Here is a 17,817-nt window from a genome sequence, read left to right on the forward strand (position 1 = left end):
TGGGCTCTCATAATCAGCAGCCAAGAGCAAGGACACTTCAGGACTCAGGGCCCCGCCCTATCACCCAGCTCCAGGACAGGTGCAGGCCGGCTCCCAGCTGCTCAGTGTGAAGGCTCAGCCTGGCTCCAGGGGTGAGGGCAGGGACCCCGCCTGGACCCCAGCTCCTCTGTCCTGGACCCCTCTGCAGAGCCAGCACTCAGGCCAACCTCCCCTGGGGCTAGGAGAGCTGGGGTGGGTGGGAGGTGGAAGGGTGGCAGCTGTGTCTGGGAATTTTCTTCTTTCCTACTCCTGAGGTTTCTCTGCTCCTGAGTATGTTGCGAGTTTCTTTGCTGACAGGGCCCTGAGTGCCAACCGTGCCTCACAGGCCATCCAAGTAACACCCCCTTCGCCTCCACTGGACTGCTTCAAGCCAGGGCCCTTCTACTAGGGCTTCAGAGGTCACACACAGCAGGCCAAGCAGAGTGGGCAGCTGATGCTCACCAGCCCAGCTCCAGGAGGGCTACCCCGGTGCCTGGTGATAGAGAGGCGGTAAGGTGGATTGGGGAAAAGCTGCCCCCCTTCCTGCAGCCCGCTGAGAAGGCCAGGCCCGGCGCAGACAGGAGACAGGTGCACGGGCACCTTTACAAAGCAAAATGGTGGGTGGATCCTGCCCCAGAACTAGAAGCAAAGCTGCCTGAGCGACGGACCTGCTGAGAAAGTGGAACCCCAGGAAGGTGGGATGGCTTCGCTCAGACACTGAGGAACGGGGAGGATACAATAAGGAATGTGCTTTCAGCTTTAATGTCTGTTAAGTAAATGTGGGGGCCAGCACCCTGCCCAGCGCTGGACCCTCAGATCTAGCTGCAGCCCCACCCTGTGCCAGGTTTTGTTCCAGGCCTGGGGGCTGAGAGGTGTAAGCAGCAGGCAGAGAAGCAACTTCCTGCTTCCTGCTGGCGCTGCTGGCCAAGTCCCTCCCATGCTGTCGCTTGGAGAAAGCCAGGACCTCCCACCGTGCTGGGGGCTACTGTCCCGCTCGCTGCGGCTGTGGCCCCTGACTGGAGGCTGGACCAGGTGGCGCGGCCCAGAGCAACAGGAGGAGGGAGATGAAGGTGACCGCCAGCCATGGCTGTTCTTCCTCGCGCAGAGCTAGCTGTCCGCCTTCTTCATGCGGTGGAAGAGGTTGCAGAAGAGCTCGTACCAGGAGAACACGAGGCCCGTGGAGAGGGCCGCCTTCAGCAGGCTGGGGGACAGGCCCTTGAAGAAGCCCTGGGCACCCTCCTCCTGCAGCACCTGCCTGGCGCAGTCCAGGAGGCCCCGGTAGCTGCGAACCTGGGGAGAGAGGGCGGTTCAGAGATGGATGTCGGCCCCTTCCTTGGCGTGCCATGGCACCCGCTCGTCCTCGCAGGGTGAAGGAATGGATGCGCAGAGAAGACGTTCACTTTATGCTTCTCTGCCAAGCGCGCGCCACCACTTGGCTGACGTGCCTGGAAATCAGCACTGGACAGGGCTCCTCCTGCCGGCAGAGGCCGCTCACCCCGCCCCACCTAAACTCCCTTGGGGTTCTGGCCCTCCTGTTGGCCCTTCGCCTGCCCAGGCTACTCCTGCAGCTGGGCGCTCCAGTTACCACACCCGCTGCTGCCAGGCAGTACCCCCAGGCACAGCTCTGTGCAACCCCGTGACTGCGAAGATGGTGTCATCGACACCAGTGATGATATTGTCAAACTGAGCACTGTAGCCTGGTGTTCAGGGTCCACCACTTGGCCTTAGCTTCCCTCCCTGGCCTGCCCTCACCCCCAGGGTACTCCCCTAGGCCTCCCATCTCCAGCCACACCCACTCACACTAGCCCCTCCCCAGCAGCGGAGCCTCCCCTTTGTTCCCGCTCTCACTGTCTCTCCCAAGTCCAAATGCAGACTGTCCTGTCAGGACAAGCAGGTAAGTGGAAAAGGGAGGTTTTGACCCTTGTGTACAACCCCAGTTTGGTTCAAATGTACACGTGTGTTTATGCAAAGGAATAAAACTATAGCCAAAGGTTCTGTGAGCTTATCTTTTTGGGGGGGAGTCTTAGATATAATTTTTTTTTAAAGATTTATTTATTTATTTACACAAGCACTGGGTACAGTCAGAAGCGCGGGAGGGTGAGAGGATTCACCAGAGCCAGAGCGGGGAGCAGAGCAGGCAGAAGGACCGAGGTACACTGCTGAGGGGAGCAGCGGGCGGCAGGAGAGGTCTGCGCGCCATGCGTGACCCTCCTCCGGTGGCCGGGGAGCAACCGGGGATCGAACCAGCACCGCAGAGGCTGCGGGCAGCTTTGTAACCCAGCGCTCAACCGCTGCGCCACCAGGGGAGGCCCAATATAATTAATTTTTAACTTTATTCTTGTCTCTCTGATGTTTCTTAAGTTTTCTGAGAAAGATAATGTATGGGGCCTCCCTGGTGGTGCAGGGGTTAAAGTCTCAACACTATCAAGCTATCGCCAGCCACTGCAGCCTGAGTTCAATTCCCGGCCAGGGAGCTGATCCACATGGCACCGCAGACCTCTCCTGTCTCCCCGCTGCTCCCCTTAGCAGCGTATTTCGTCAGTCTGCCTGTTCTGATCCCCGCTCTGTCTCTGGTGAATCCTCTCACCCCCTGCACCTCTGGCCTGCACCCCAGTTCCTGTATGCATAAATAAATAAATAATAAATCTTTAAAAAAAAAAAAAAAGAAGTATGGCAACTATAAACCCAATTCTTGCTCGCCCCCCCAGCCAGGGCACCCCCCTTCTGGCAGGAAGGGCACGGCCCATGTCTCCTCGTGCCTTCGCATCCTGGGATCCGGCTCTGGAGGGGAAAGCTCTAGAATTACCCATCCCCTCCCCAAACCCTCTCCACCCCGCCCCGCCCCGCCCCCACTTCTCCTTTCCCACAGTGGGCCCTGACCGGCCTGTAGCGGCCAAAGGTCAGCACTGTCTGCAGAGGCTCACCTGGCCAAAGGTGGCTCGGGCCTGCTCGAAACCTCCCACCTGCAGCCGCTTCTTGATGAGGTCCAGGGGGTACGTGAGGGTCTTGCTGATGACTCCGGCTCCACTGCCACAAAGCAGGTTTTTGAGGTTCCCTGAACCCAAGACGTGCAATGAGGAGGAAACGAGGAAAATGAAGTTGAGGGTAGACAGCTTCCAGGGCACGAGGTCTCAGCCCCCACAGAACAAAGCCCCACAGCATCCTCCCCTCAGAGGAATGTAGCCCAGGGAGGGTCATGCTGGCCCCTCCTGCTGCAGACTGGACAGGCTGGGAGGGGGGGGACCACTACTCTGGGAGGGGCCTCCCCTGTGGGAGGCAGACAGGACCCTGGGGCTCAGGTACCCTCTTAAGAGGGAACAGGGGTTCCCCTTCTTCCCCCCAACCAAACCCAAAGAAAACACAACCCCAAAACAGGCAGTTTACAGATTGCTCCTCTGACAAAAACGTGAACCCTGACCATCGCCGGAAAAAAAGGGGGCGATGTCACGGTGTGGGGGGCCCATGTGGTGGGCCAAGCACTAGCGGGGCTGAGAGGCGGAGGCCGCAGCTTCTGACGGGAAAGCCCTGGGGGACGAGGCAGCTCACCATTGGTCTGGCCTTGGCCTTGGGCCGGCAGGAGCCACTCGCAGGCCTGCTGCAGGGAGCTGTAGAAGGAGAACTGGAAGCCGGCGTAGGGGAAGATGGCGATCAAGGTGGGGGTGAGGCCTTTGTAGAAGACGGTGGGGCCTTCGGTCTGGCACATGGTGACCACGGCGTGTCGCAGGGAGGGGTAGACCTGCACATGCGGCCCAGTGAGCGGGGAGGCTGAGCCCGGCCGCCCCGCCCCTCACCTCGCTAGAAACCCGGTGCCCGGAACGAAACTTCGCCTGCCGAGAGGCTGGTCAAGAACATGCTGGGCAGAACCCAGAGGCCGGCGCTTCCAGCAACTCCCTCTCTAGCATTCACTGCGCCCCAGTGTCCGCACGGTCAGTGTTCTTGGGTGGCTGGTGGTCACGGCCACCCCTCCAAGGACCCGAGGGTGTTAATGAGGGAGAGGCCTGAGGGCAGTGTTAGTGGAAGAGGCGTCCACCCCCCTCCCCAGGGATCTTCCAGCAGCAGGAGCAGCGGTGGTCACTCTTACCCCTCCCCGCAGGCAAACATAACCGGGGTACGGAGGGGGGCAGCAGGAGATTTACTATTTTTTTTTTTTTTTTTTTAGAGATTTCTTTTTTTTTTTTTAGAGGCATGCTTTATTTATTTGTTTGCTGGTTTGTTTGTTTGTTTTGTTTATACATGCACTGGGTACAGTCAGAAGCGCGGGAGGGTGAGAGAATTCACCAGAGCTAGAGCGGGGAGCAGAGCAGGCAGAAGGACTGAGGTACACTGCTGAGGGGAGCAGCGGGCGGCAGGAGAAGTCTGCACGCCATGTGGGACCCTCCTCAGGTGGCCAGGGAGCAGCCGGGGATCGAACCGGCGCCGCAGAGGCCCCGCGCAGCTTCGCAACCCAGCGCTCAACCGCTGCGCCACCGGGGAGGCCCTGGAGATTTACTATTAATACCATCTTGTGCTGTTTCGATTTTCTGCCACAAGCGCAGACTTAAGCTTTCTTAGATCTGGGCAGGAGGCCCGCAGGCCCCTGGCTCTCCCTCGTGCCTTCTATAGACCTACGTTCCGTAAAATGCTCACAAGGGCTGACTCTGCGCGGGTGGGCACCTGGCTCCCTGTGGATGGGGTGACTGAGGGAAAGTCTGCGCCGAGCAGGGGGGCCTGCCCTTCTCAGCACTCGCGCCCCCGCTCCAGCTGTGAGGAAGGACTTCACCTGGGGACTTCCACGGGAGGGCAGGCCTGGGGCGGCCATGGGCACAGCTGCCCACGCGCCCACGGCTCTCGCTCTGCTCCTGTCCCTCCTAACCAGGCTCACAGTCCTCGCTCACCAGGCGTTGGAGGGAAGGCTTCAAAGAGGCCAAATGCTCAAATGGGGGTGGGGGATAACTTGGAAAGAAGAGACAGAAGAAGAGAATTGAAGAAAAAAGGAACCACCCACAAAGCGATAACTACTATTCTCAGACTTTCGAGAAGACACCACCTCCTTGGTAAGAGGAGAGGGTCTACTTTAAAATAGATCAGTGGGGCCTCCCGGGGGGCACAAGGGGTTAAGGAGCAACCTATGGAGCTATCTGCAGCCTCTGCAGCACAAGTTTGATCCCAGGCCAGGGAGATACCCACATGGCGCAGCAGACCTCTCCTGGTTTCGCCCACTGCTCCCTCAGCAGTGTATTTCAGTCCATCTGCCTGTTCTGTTCCCCGCTCTGTCTCTGGTGAATCCTCTCACCCACCACACCACTGGCCTGTACCCCAGTTCTGTATCCTCAAATAAATCTTTTAAAAAATAGAATAGATCAGAGGTGAGAGTCACAGAAGACAGAACAGTGCTTGAGAGAAAATCTTCGTGGTAGGCAAACTTTTTTTTTTTAATTTATTTATACAAGAACCAGGGTACAGACTAGATGCGTGGGAGGGTGAGAGGATTCAGCAGAGACACAGTGGGGAACAGAACTGGCAGATGGACCCAAGACACTGCTGAGGGTGAGACAGGAGAGGTCTGCTGCGCCATGTGGGTTACTCCACGGCCAGCGGGGATCGAACCGGCACTGCAGAGGCTGTGGACAGCTTCACAGCGCTGCGCTCAACTGCCTGCACCACGAGGGAGGCCTGCAAACATTTTTTAAAAAGATTATGTGTAGAAGAACTGAGGTACAGGCCAGAGGTGCGGGGGGTGAGAAGATTCACCAGAGACAGAGTGGGGAGCAGAAAAGGCAGACTGACTGAAACACACTGCTGGGGGAAGCAGCAGGGAGAAAGGAGAAGTCTGCTGCGCCATGTGGGTAGCTCCCTGGCAGGGGATCAATCTCAGGCCACAGTGGTGACAGCGCTGAGACTCAACCCTTCCGCCCCCAGGGGTCCCCTAGGCAAACATTTCCTAGAACACCAAAAGCAAAATCCATGAAAGAACCACTTGATAAACTGGACAGCATCAAAATGACAAACATCTGCTCTTCAAAAGACACTGGTAAGGAAATGAAAAGACAAGCCATAGACTCAGAAAATACTGGTAAAGTAAAAACCAGCAGCCTGTGACAAAAACAGGCAGATGCTGCCCCAGAGGAAGACGCAGCCCACCAGCACGCAAGGACACAGCAGCTCAACACGAACAGGAAACGCAGAAAGCAGAATGAGAGTCCACGACTCACACCTATCAGAATGGGTAAAATTTTAAAGGATAAAATAAAAATAAAGATGCGGCAATACTAAGTGTTGGGGAAGATATGGGCCCACTGGAATTGCTGATGGGCATGCAAAATGGCAGAGCCACTTAGTAAACAGTTCGGCTTTTTCTTACAAAATTAAACATTCTTACCTTCCGACCCAGCAATCCCAATCCTAGGTATTTAGCCAAGAAACATGTGTTCGCATACCAGGTGAGAATGTGTGCTGTGGATTTATTCATAACTACCGGCAGCTGGAGAACAATGCCCACCTCTTTCAACGAGCACACCGTGATGCAACCACCCAACGAAATACTACTCAGCAATCATAAAGGACTCAGCTGCGCACATACAGCGCATGAGCGAGTCTCAACCACACACGCCGAGTGAGAGCGCCAATGCCGACCACACAGGGCACGGTTCCGTCTATATGACATCCTGGGAAAGGCAAAACTTTAGAGACACAGACCGGAGGTTAATGGAAGCTGGTAATGGAGAACAGACTAAACAGGAGCACAAGGAAAGCTGGAGGGTTTACTGAAACTGGCTTATATCAGGACTGTGCTCACTCTACATTTGCCAAAACTCATATTGCTGAACACCAAAAAGAGTGAATTTTTTGGGCCTCCCTGGTGGCCTAGGAGTTAAATCTCAGGTCGATCCCTGGCCAGGGAACAAGTCACATGGCGCAGCAGACCTCTCCAGTCTCCCCGCCGCTTCCCTCAGCAGGGATTTCAGTAGATCCACCTGTTCTGCTCCCCGCTCTGTCTCGGGTGGATCCTCTCACTCCCTGCACCTCTGGTCTGCACCCCAGCTCTTGTATGCATAAATAAAAATAAATCTTAAAAAATAAAAGTCCAGTAACCAGGATGCTTCTGGAGTTCTCTTCAGCAACACTGACAGCTAGCAAGAATTCTAGATCCAGTTGTCAGTCAAGCGTAGGGTAAAATAAAGGCATTTCTTATGCAAGGATTCTCTGGGGAAGTTACTTCCCAGGATGCGCTCCAGCCAAACAAGGGATTCATCATGAAAGAGAAAACATGGGATCCCATGAGAATCCCTGAGCAAGCAGCTGTCGAGACCTAGGGCACCATCCAGACTGATGACTGAGGGTGAAGGGTGCCAGCTGGGGGCTCCATATTGTTCCATAACATGGGGCTGAAGACCACAGGCTGACCCCACAATTCGTGACAGATGTGTAGAAAACTAAACAAATAAAACCCAAGGCAATGGCTAACTTCAGGAAAGACAAAGAAAATGCAACCACAACACTGTGCAGGCTCAGCTTTAACAATTACTTAACGGCATGAACACTGAGGGCTGATTTAGTCAAAATCTCTTCATCAGTTGTGCTGTAATCAAATAGGAGGAGAGCACAAAGAAACGTGAGGGCATCAGGAAAGAACTAAACCCTTATCTTCCATGGTGGCAGTTAATAGTTAATGTCTTCAATTTAAAAATAAGGAAGGAAAGAGAAAGAGAAAGAGAAAGAGTAGTATTGGCACGTTACTTAGAATCAGGGAGTAAATAGGGCCTCTCTGGTGGCGCAGGGGTTAAAGACAGTGCTACCAAGTTGTTGCAGCCACTGCGGCACAAATTCGATCCTGGCCAGGGCGCAGCAGACCTCTCCTGTCTCCCCGCTGCTCCCCTCAGCAGTGTATTTTGTCAGCCTGCCTGTTCTGCTCCCCACCCTGTCTCTGGTGAATCCTCTCACCCTCCCGCACCTCTGGCCTATACCCGGTTCTTGTATAAATAAATAAATCTTAAAAAAAAAAAAAAAAAAGGGAATCAGGAAGTAAATAATGGAGCAGCTTCAAGTATTAACAGCAGCTGCCTCAGGGAACTGCGATGGGCCGGCTGGTCTTGTTTTCTCACAATCCATGAAGAACTACCTGGCTTGTGAACCTTTACACACCTTACATGTTGGTGATCTTTTAAAATTTTGAAGCTAACGGTAGAGTTTTGCAGCTTTTAAACAGGCTCCTCCTGGACCTCCCTGGTGGGGTAGCAGGTGGAGACACAATCTGTGAAGCTGTCCGGTCTCTGCAGCACGAGTTTGATTCCCAGCCGGCCAGGAAACTACCCACATGGCGCAGCAGACTTCTCCTGTTTTGCCAGCTGCTCCCCTCAGCAGTGGATTTCAGTGAGTCTGCCTGTTCTGTTCCCCGCTCTGTCTCTGGGGAGTCCTCTTACCCTCCACGCTTCTGGACTGTACCCCAGCTCTTATATGCATAAATAAACAAATCTTTAAAGATTTATTTATTTATTTATACAAGCACTGGGTAGAGTCCGAAGCGCAGGAGGGTGAGAGAATTCACCAGAGCCAGAGTGGGGAGCAGAGCAGGCAGAAGGATCGAAGTACACTGCTGAGGGGAGCAGCGGGCGGCAGGAGAGGTCTGCGCGCCATGTGGGACCCTCCTCCGGTGGCCAGGGAGCAGCCGGGGATCGAACCAGCGCTGCAGAGGCTGCGGGCAGCTTCGCAACCAAGCGCTCAACCGCTGCACCACCGGGGAGGCCCAAATAAATAAATCTTTAAAAAAATTAGCAGGCTCCTCCCCTTGCTTTCGAGTGCAATTTTCCAGTCATTCCAGAACCAATGGCCCCAAATTTCTGGGGAGGGAATGTGCCCTTTACCCTCTTTTCTACTCCTGTCGCCCCTTCTGAGAGGTTGGGGCCGCGAGCCCACAGAAGGGAAGGGATGGACGGGCCCACTGTCTTTGCTTCATCCTAGCAGCCAGTATGTGGTTCCCTTCTTACACACACCCTGCCCCCCAACTTCTCTGCTCAGTTCAGAGGGTGCCTCCTCTGGTTTCTCAGCCAGGGCAGTCACCCCAAACCTCCAATTTTCTGTGGAAGTGGCCTAAGGAGCAAACCAGCTCTCATGCCCCAACCATTTTCTTCGAGACTATACCCAGGGGCTTTGCCCTTCTCAGCCAGTCATCACGATGTCTCCGCCACAAAAGGGCTCCCCTAACCCAGGAGCTGCACCCCAAGCAACACAAAGAAACAGCAGAACAGAAACTAATTTGATCCCAGATCAAATTCTTAAGCAAAGCAACACCCCCTACCAACACAACCCTCCTGCAGGAGGAAGACACTGGAAAGATTATTCTACACACACACACACACCCCCTACATACGTCCAGGAAACGGAGGTCTGGCGGGCAGGCCAACTGCAGGGTTAATCCCTCGCTTTCACTCAGGGAAGTTCTTTGATTCCAGCTTCCTCTCCTCCATTCTTTAGGGAAACCAAAGCCGCTCTCTTGATGACACAGCCCTCGAGTCTCACCTTGCGGGGCACCTGTCCACCCCGCCCGGCATGTCACACCTGGGGGGCTCCGTCTCGCATGGAGGCTGTGAGCACCTGCAGGGTGCGGAGCGGATGCCAGCAGCCCAGAGGGGTGAGGGGAGCACTGAGGCCCCACAGCTCCTCCAGCGACACACCCGCTCGGAAGGGCCCCCGCTCCTGGGACGCCTTCCATTACCCAGACTCACCCTGGGCTCCCCCTGAGCTGCAAAGCGGGTACGCAGGACATCCACGGGGTGCACGGCGAGGGTGGCCGCGCAGGCAGAAAGGCCGCCACAGACAAAGTGCACGGAGAACTGGCGGGCGTCGCGCACGCGGGCCCGGTGCACCAGCTCCGTCAGCAGCTCGAAGGACAGAAACTGCAAGAGCAAAGGACAAAGTCACTGACCCCCTGGAATGTACCTACCACCAGCCGGGGGTCCCAGCCCAGGGAAGAGGCCCCTTGGGCAGTGACAGAATATACGGTAAACTTAAGTGTTTTGAGCAAAACTCAGATGCCGTTTTAAGCGCGCGGGCTGAGGGAACAGGTGAGAAAATGTTTATATCAGAAAAATCTGCTCTTGAGCCAATTTCTTGAGAAGAGGGAGAAGCTGGAGGTGGTGGGGGTCTCAGCAGTGGCCATGAGAAGTCGCTGCTTAGGAAGGCCCTTGGGGAGCACGTTCCACATGGTCAGGGTCAGCCCCGGACACAGCGATCTTCTTACAACCGCTCCCACTGGGGGCCACCTGGCCAGGTCACTAACATATTCACAGCTGGCGGCATCCACTGAGCACCCGGGGGAGACAGAAGGGGCCAGTCCCTAGGAGCACCCCACCCGAGCCATCCCCATGACAGTGAGGACCAGCAGGCAGGCCCTGCCCCCTTTCTAGCCAGCGTCCAGCTGGGTCTGTGCCAGCTCCCTCTGCCTCAAGCTCGTCTGTCAAGCAGGAGAGGACACAGAATCCACCGACGTCAGAGACTGCTGTGAGGTGACATGTGACAGTGCTCCAGACGGGGTCTGCCCAGACTGGCATCATACCCCCCCGGAGACACGCTGGTGCGCAGCTGACGAGTGACACCCGGGAAGCCTGTATTGCAATCCTAGATCCACCACCACCGGCTGTGTGGCTTGGGGCAGCTTGCTTAACCTCTCTGGGACCCACTAAAGCCCTGCGCGGCCTCCTGTGCAACGCTGTGGGCAAGTTCCATGGAAGCACAGATGTGAAAATGCTACTTTGAATGGCCTCAAGAGAATCTCCAAGGTGTAACCCCCAAAATTCACCTGGGGTGGGGGGACGTAGGGAGGTGTACGGTCCATCTCAGAGTGACTAGGACAGGCGAGTGGTGTGCTGAGCACCTTCTGCGGCCCTGCCCTCGGCATGCCCACCCACCCGTCACCCTGTGGAGCAGCCTGACTCCACAGCCCAGCCGGACCCGCGCTCACCTGGACTGCGCCGTAGCCTATGGAGAGAAGCTGGGCCGGCACGTGGCCTTTCCAGAATGCCGTTGGGCCCTCCTCCCACAGAATCTGCCTGCAGGCCTGCAGGATCCCATGGTACTTGGCACCGGGGTCACTCCGAGACAGGCGCTCGATCTGAAGCTGGGAACCGAGAGGGAGAAGGTCAGGCCAACTCTGGTGGGGGCGCAGCAAGGAGAAATCGCAGAAAAGGTAATCAAGGTGACAAAGTGCTTCTTTTTTGACAAAATTCCAAGTTCTAGAAACTTCTTTGGCAAGAGTGAACGTGTCCTCCAGCCTGTGACCTGGAAAAGAGGGGAAAGGGTACCTGGAAACGGATCTTGATGACGTCCAAGGGGCTGATCAGGGCCCGCGTGACGAGTCCAGACACAGATCCTGCCACCACCACCTCAAAATTGGAGATATTCCTGTCATCTGCTTTGGGGTCATAGCCGACCATCCCTGCCTCTGGCCTACACAATGTCCATCAGCTTCCAGCTAGATGCAAGAGACAGGCAGTGAACAGCAGAGCAACTTCTGAGGGTTCAGAGCAAGTTCAAACTTATATCTCACCTCCTCAGAGCAGCCCTCCAGGATCAGCCCATGTCCCTTGGATTCCCTCACCCTTCTTTCTAGCACGAATTGCCATATACTGCTATTTACTCAGTCCCTGTCCCTACCCCACTAGAAGGCAACTAGGAGAACATGGGTGGGTCTCATGTCTCCATTTCTGTAGCCCAGTGCCTGGAACACAGCCCAGCAGAGAACGTGCTCACAGTATTTGTTGACTGAATCAATGAAAAGGCCAGAAACAACTGGCTTTCCAGTGACACCTGGCTTTACGGCAAACACCTGGCTCAGACAAGGCCTAGGCTGCGAAAGCAGGAGGCCAGAGCCCACTCAAGTCAAGCACTAAGGAGGCCCAGTGGGTTGAGCGCTGCGTGCTGAAAAGCCGTCCACAGCCTCTGCAGCACCAGTTCGATTCCTGGTCAGCCAGGGAGCTACCCACATGGCGCAGCAGAGCTCTCCTATCTCGCCCGCTGCTCCCCTCAGCAGTGGATTTCAGTCAGTCTGCCTGTTCTGCTCCCCACTCTGTCTCTGGTAAGTTCTCTCACCCTCCCATGCCTCTGGCCTGTACCTCAGAGATTTAAATAAATAGATTTAAGATTTAAATAAATCTTAAAAAAAAAAAAAAAAAGGAGGCCTGTCAGACAGCAGGTTCTGGGGAAGGGGCCTGGGACTCTAATGGGCTCAAGCGAGCCAAAGGAAGAGCTCAGAGGGCCTCCCCCACACACACACACACACCAGCCCTTCCCCACTGTCTGTACACACCCCAGGCCTACCCACTGCAGCAGAATGGTGTCACAGAACAGCATGATGCTCCCAGGCCCCCCTGATGCTGCCTGCTGACCACTTCACCCTCAGCCTGGACCACTCCTGCCTCCCCTCATGTGGCCAGGCCATTCTCAGCACTTCCCACCACTTCCTGGAAACCTGTCTGCCCAACTCACCACTGCTTTCCCTGCTCCCTTGTCTGAAAGGCAGCCCGACTCCCAGCCAGCTTGCTCTTCCGCCACCAGGTCCTCTCCTCCCCAGGGCTCAGCCAAGGGGCATCCCCTCCAGATGCAGTTGACACACACTGCCTATTGACATTCAGTCCACGCCAAATTGCCCGTGTGACAGTGGTCCCCAAATTCCTACTGCATGACGTCCCAGCTGTTGTAACGTTGTGCACTCAGCTTGGGGGCAGCCGTACACATCTCGTGTCTACGGTGTCTCTGGCCAGGGTCACTCCCCTTGAGCTTGACGGCCCCCCTTAAGTGTACAAGCTGCGTGGTGCATGGTGGGGACACTGCATTGTGTGCCCACAGCGCCCGGGTGCCAAGGCACCACTCGCCATGGCCGTGGGAGACTAACGTCCCTTCTAGCGGGCACTGTGCGTGCTAACGTGTCCTCTCTGTCCGGAGGACGTGGGCTCCCGAGGGACAGGGACTCGGCCTCAGGCGGCTGGCCCAGGTCAGCACAGGGCCTGGCACACCTCAGAGGCTCCAGCAATGAATAAATTATTAAAAACCGCGTAGCTATTCTAGAAACAACACGGCCCTGCAGAAAGAGAGGGGAAAAGCCAGCACTGAACACAGGGCGTCCCTGACTGGGAGGCAAAGTGCCTCCAGAGTTACGCAGGGACTGCTCAGCTCACGTCAAGCAGCGGCAGTTTCCTGCCCCATCTGGGAGCCACTTCTCTGTACAAGCAGCTCGCACAGCTGCGCAGAGCCTCAGCCCGCGGCTCAAGAAGCCTGAGTTCAGGTGCCGCCTCCTGCGCACCTTGGGCAGGTTTATTTCACCTGGGCTCAGTTTACCCTTCTGGAAAATGGGCACGATGCCTGTCCTGCCTAATCCAGACGGCTGGACAGATCCCGCATGACGCCATTTGTCAAACAGACGCGTTTCACAGGCGTGAGGGGCTTGTCAGCCACAAGCCCGCGGTGGCCTTACCTTTTCTGCTCCTTCAAAATTTCCTTATGGACCGACAAGCCCTGGTATTTCTCTAGAGGCAGAAACGGAAAGTGATTGTCAGCGCGACACCCACACACCCCCCGGAGGCCGGCGGTGCCGGCGTGAGCGCGGGGCGCCCCGGGCGACGGGAGTCGCCTCGCCCCCCTCTTCTGTCCGCGCAAACCCTCGTGGGCGGGGACCCCGGGGCCCCGCGGGAGCGGCCGGAGCCGCGTGCTCGGCGGGGGGTTCCTGCAGCGGGCCCAGCGTGCGGGCACAGCGGAGCCTCGGGGGGCCGGGGGGTGCTGGGGGGGCCGGGAGGAGGGTCGCCCCCAGCGCCCCCGCAGCGGCTGCCCAGGTCGGGCGAGACACGTGTGCGCGCAGTCCCCGCCCCGCGAGAGTACCTGCGCGCCGGTGCGTCCCCGGGGAGCCGGGGCGCCGGGCCCCGAGCGCACGCTCGCGGGGCGGAGACAGAGGTCACTCACCCGGCCGCGAGGGCGCGGCTCGGCCCGGGGCGCGCTCCTCCGCCTCCCTGCTCGCCCCGTCTTAGCGCGAAACTCCACGGCCCGCGGCAGTAACTGACGGACGCCTCAGCCAATCACCGCGCAGCTGCCGTGGACGCAGAACCAATGGTTGTGCAGTCCACACCCACCTACCGCCTCCCGCAAGGTATCACTGGGTAGTGTAGTCCTCGGCTGTCGAGGGCCGGCCCCCGCCCGCGAGGCGCAGAGCCTGCCGGGAGATGTAGTCCTGCGGGCGCGCGGAAGCCGGGGACCCGGGCGGGCTGCGCCGCCGGGGGCGGAGGTCGCTGTCGACGCGGCGCGCGGCCGCCTTGGTGGGAAGGCGCGGCTTGCTGGGCCTGGCCCGCGCCCCTCAGAACCGGGTGTCCTCCAGTCCGGACGGTCTAAGCCTCGAGAAGATGGCGGAAGCCTGCCCAACACCTGGAGGACGTTTAGGAGCGTGGGCCTGGGTTTTTTGTTTTTTTTTTAAGATTTATTTATTTATGTATACAAGAGCTGGGGTACAGGCCAGAGATTTGGGGGGGGGGTTGTGTGAGAGGATTCACCAGAGACAGAGTGGGGAGTAGAACAGGCAGACTGACTGAAATCCACTGCTGAGGGGAGCAGCGGGTGAGGCAGGAGAGGTCTGCTGCGCCATGTGGGTAGCTCCCTGGCAGGCCGGGGATCGAACTTGTGCTGCAGAGGCTGCGGATTGCTTCATAGTACAGTGCTTAACCCCTTGCGCCACCAGGGAGCGCCCCCCCCCATTATTTTGAAGTCAATCTCAGGGTTCATATGATTTCACCAGTAAACATTTCACAATATGTCTTTAAAAGACAAACAATCCCGTCTCAAAATACTCAAAAATTTCCCAAAATGAACAATAATTTCTTAATGTCATATTCTGAATTAATGTTTACGTTTCCCTGATTCACCTATAAAATGTCTTTTATATAAAAACAACTGTCTGAATTGGGATCCGGAACATACATTGCAACTGGGTAAAATTTTAAGCTTTTCAGTTTTTTTTTAAATTTTTTTTAAAGATTATGCACACAAGAGCTGGGGTACAGGCCAGAGGTGCATGTGTGTGCGTGCGTGTGTGTGTGTGCATGCTTGTGTGTGCATGCGTGTGTGTGCGTGTGTTGGGGAGGGGGGTGTGAGAGGATTCACCAGAGACAGAGCGGGGAACAGAACAGGCAGACTGACAAAAGTACACTGCTGAGGGGAGCAGGGGGCGAGTCAGGAGACGTCTGCTGTGCCATGTGGGTAGCTCCCTGGCCTGCAGGAGATAGAACTCGTGATGCGGAGGCTGCGGATTGCTTCATAGGTTGTGTCCCAACCCCTTGCACCACCAGGGAGTCCCCACTTTTTTTTTTTTAATCCATGGCTTCCCTCTTCCTCTTTTTTTGCAGTTTCTTTCGTTTCCTTTCTCCCCCCACCATCCCTTCTGTACTGTTTGATGAAACAAGGTGATTTGTCCCATAGAGTTCCCTAGTCTCGATCCTGCTGAAGGCAAACCTGTGGCATTGTGTTAATGTCTCCTTCTGTCCCTTGTGTTCCTTCTGCACATTGGTAATTCGATCTGAATGCCCCGACCACATCAGGTTTTGTTTTGACAAGACGACTCATGTGGTGGCATATGTAGGTACAGTTGGGCCTCCATGGGTTCCTCTGTCATAACACCTTTTGTTTCTCATGCTGTGATGGTTGCAGCCGCTGCTGACTCCTGTGTGGCATAGGGCTTGTGACCCCTCTTCTGCAGCTCTTAGCAGGAATACATCTGAAGAGGACCATCCTTCATATTAGGAAGTAGGACAAATGTGTGATTCTCTACCTTCAGCAGTTTGCAAAATAATGATCAAAGGGTATTGCTGTGCCTTGTGGGTCAGCTTCCTGGCCTGGGACCCTACTCCGGCTGTGGAGGTGGTAGCGTGAAGCTTAACCCCTGCACCACCAGGCAGCCCCTTTTTAGGAGTTTAATTGAGGGCCTCCCTGGTGGTACAAGGGGTTTAACACAGCACTGTGAAGCTGTCTGCAGCCTCTGCAGCACAAGTTCAATCCCCGGCCGGCCAGGGAGCTACCTATATGGCGCAGCAGACCGCTCCTATCTTACCCACTGCTCCTCTCACCAGTGTATTTCAGTCAGTCTGCCTGTTCTGTTCCCCACTCTGTCTCTGGCGAATCCTCTCACCCCCCACACCTCTTGCCTGTACCCCAGCTCTTGTATGCATAAATAAATAAATCTTAAAAAAAATAAACTTTCAAAAAAAATTTTAAAAAGAGTTTAATTGAGTTATGTTTACTTTTCCAAAGAGCTCACATATTTATTGCAGAGCCAGGCTCAGAAGCACACCAAGAGAAGCATATCCAAAAGCAGTGATGTTTTCAGTGTTACACGCTTGATGCCACTGATCTGTATACAGAATAAATGTGTACTCACGAGTGATTCCTTACAGACCAGCTCAGTCTTCTCCAGCTCGGTGTCTCCTTTTGGAATGGCACCTGATTTTTATTACCACTTTTCATCTGAATCCACTGGCAGGTGGGACAGTTCAGGCCAGGGAGCTACCCACAGGGTGCAGCAGACCTCTCCTGTCTCCCTCTGCTCCCCTCAGTAGTGTGTTTCAGTGGATCCACCTGTTCTGCTCCCCACTCTCTCTGGTGAATCCTCTCACACCCCCTCCCCACCGTACCTCTGGCCTACACCCCACCTCTTGTTTGCATAAATAAATCTTAAAAAAAAAACAACAAAAAACTACGTATGTCCTCACTGGCTTTCTCTCACTTCCTCTGTCTCCCTGTGTAGAGATTGCCTAATTTCCCCCACGAAACCCCAGCCTCTGCATTATGTCTGTGTTTACCGGTTTTATAGACTGTCTGCCTACTTTGTCCTCCTGGACAAGCCCACACTTTAGACCAAGGCTCCCCATGCTCGTGCAGGGCATCAGCCAGGCAGGACCTGTGGCCACAGGCGAATTGTAGGGTGGAGACTCAGGGAACCACCGACCCTCGGGACTGGGAGACTCCTAGGCGCCATTTAGTCCCCCCAGTTCCCACCAGGCCAGGGCCGTGTTCCCAAGGTCCTTCAAGGTCAGATGGCAAGTAGGTGGGACGTCGAGTGAGATGAGGTTGTTGGCAGGTGCATCTTCCTGCGCCAACACCCCGGTTCAAGTTTTTGCATATTTGAAATCTGGCCATTTCATCTTAAGTTAAATATACTCAGTCAGTCGTGTCATGTGACAGGAGAAGCCGGAAAATAACGGTTCCCGGCAGCTTGGGGAAGTGAATCCTTCTGTGACCTCACTGACATTTCCCCGAAACACACCTACCTAGAGCTCCTCTGGACTTTCCCCGCCTCCTCCGGGGGAGTCAACACCTCCTGGGCCTTGACCAGATCGCGCTGGTATTTACCAGCCACCTAAGCCGGTGCTCTTTTCCCGAGAGGCGGAGAGTCTCACAGGCCATCAGGAGGTGACTGTGGGCTCTTGGCAGGCGTCCCTTCCTCCCGGCTGCCGCTGCTCTATCTGTAAAGCGCAAGGGCGTGTGGGCCACAGCGTGTCCAAGCCTCGCTGCCTCTGAGCCTCCACTGGCCTAAAAAAGCTGCATTTTCCCTCAGCACCCCAAGGGGTTCTCACCTTCAGATGATAGAAGAATCATCTGGGACGTTCATTTAAAAAGGCAGATTACCCCTCCCTCGGGACACCCACCCGCTCCAGGAGGTCTGTGTGTGGCCTGGGAACAGGCATTTGTCTCAGGGGCCCACCTCTCAGCTGGCAGCCTGGCCACCCTTGCTTCTGACTGCTCAGGAGCAGAGGAAGGCTGCTTTTCTCCGCCCTTTTCCCTCCAGCAAATATG

General features: G+C 55.9%; 1 protein-coding gene across 1 annotated transcript; it reads right to left on the bottom strand.

The window, feature by feature from the left end:
- Nucleotides 1–1,125: 1,125 nt before the first annotated feature.
- Nucleotides 1,126–11,426, bottom strand: SLC25A19 (solute carrier family 25 member 19; the record flags this gene model as incomplete). The annotated part of the gene is made up of 6 exons (XM_084237398.1): nt 1,126–1,308; nt 2,943–3,073; nt 3,565–3,754; nt 9,720–9,890; nt 10,955–11,110; nt 11,295–11,426. The coding sequence occupies 6 exons, from the start codon at nt 11,424–11,426 to the stop codon at nt 1,126–1,128; spliced, it is 963 nt and encodes a 320-aa protein (XP_084093524.1).
- Between the last annotated feature and the right edge of the window lie 6,391 nt (nt 11,427–17,817).

Source organism: Talpa europaea (assembly GCF_964194135.1).
Source record: "Talpa europaea genome assembly, chromosome: 7".
NCBI classification, from domain to species: Eukaryota; Metazoa; Chordata; class Mammalia; order Eulipotyphla; family Talpidae; genus Talpa; species Talpa europaea.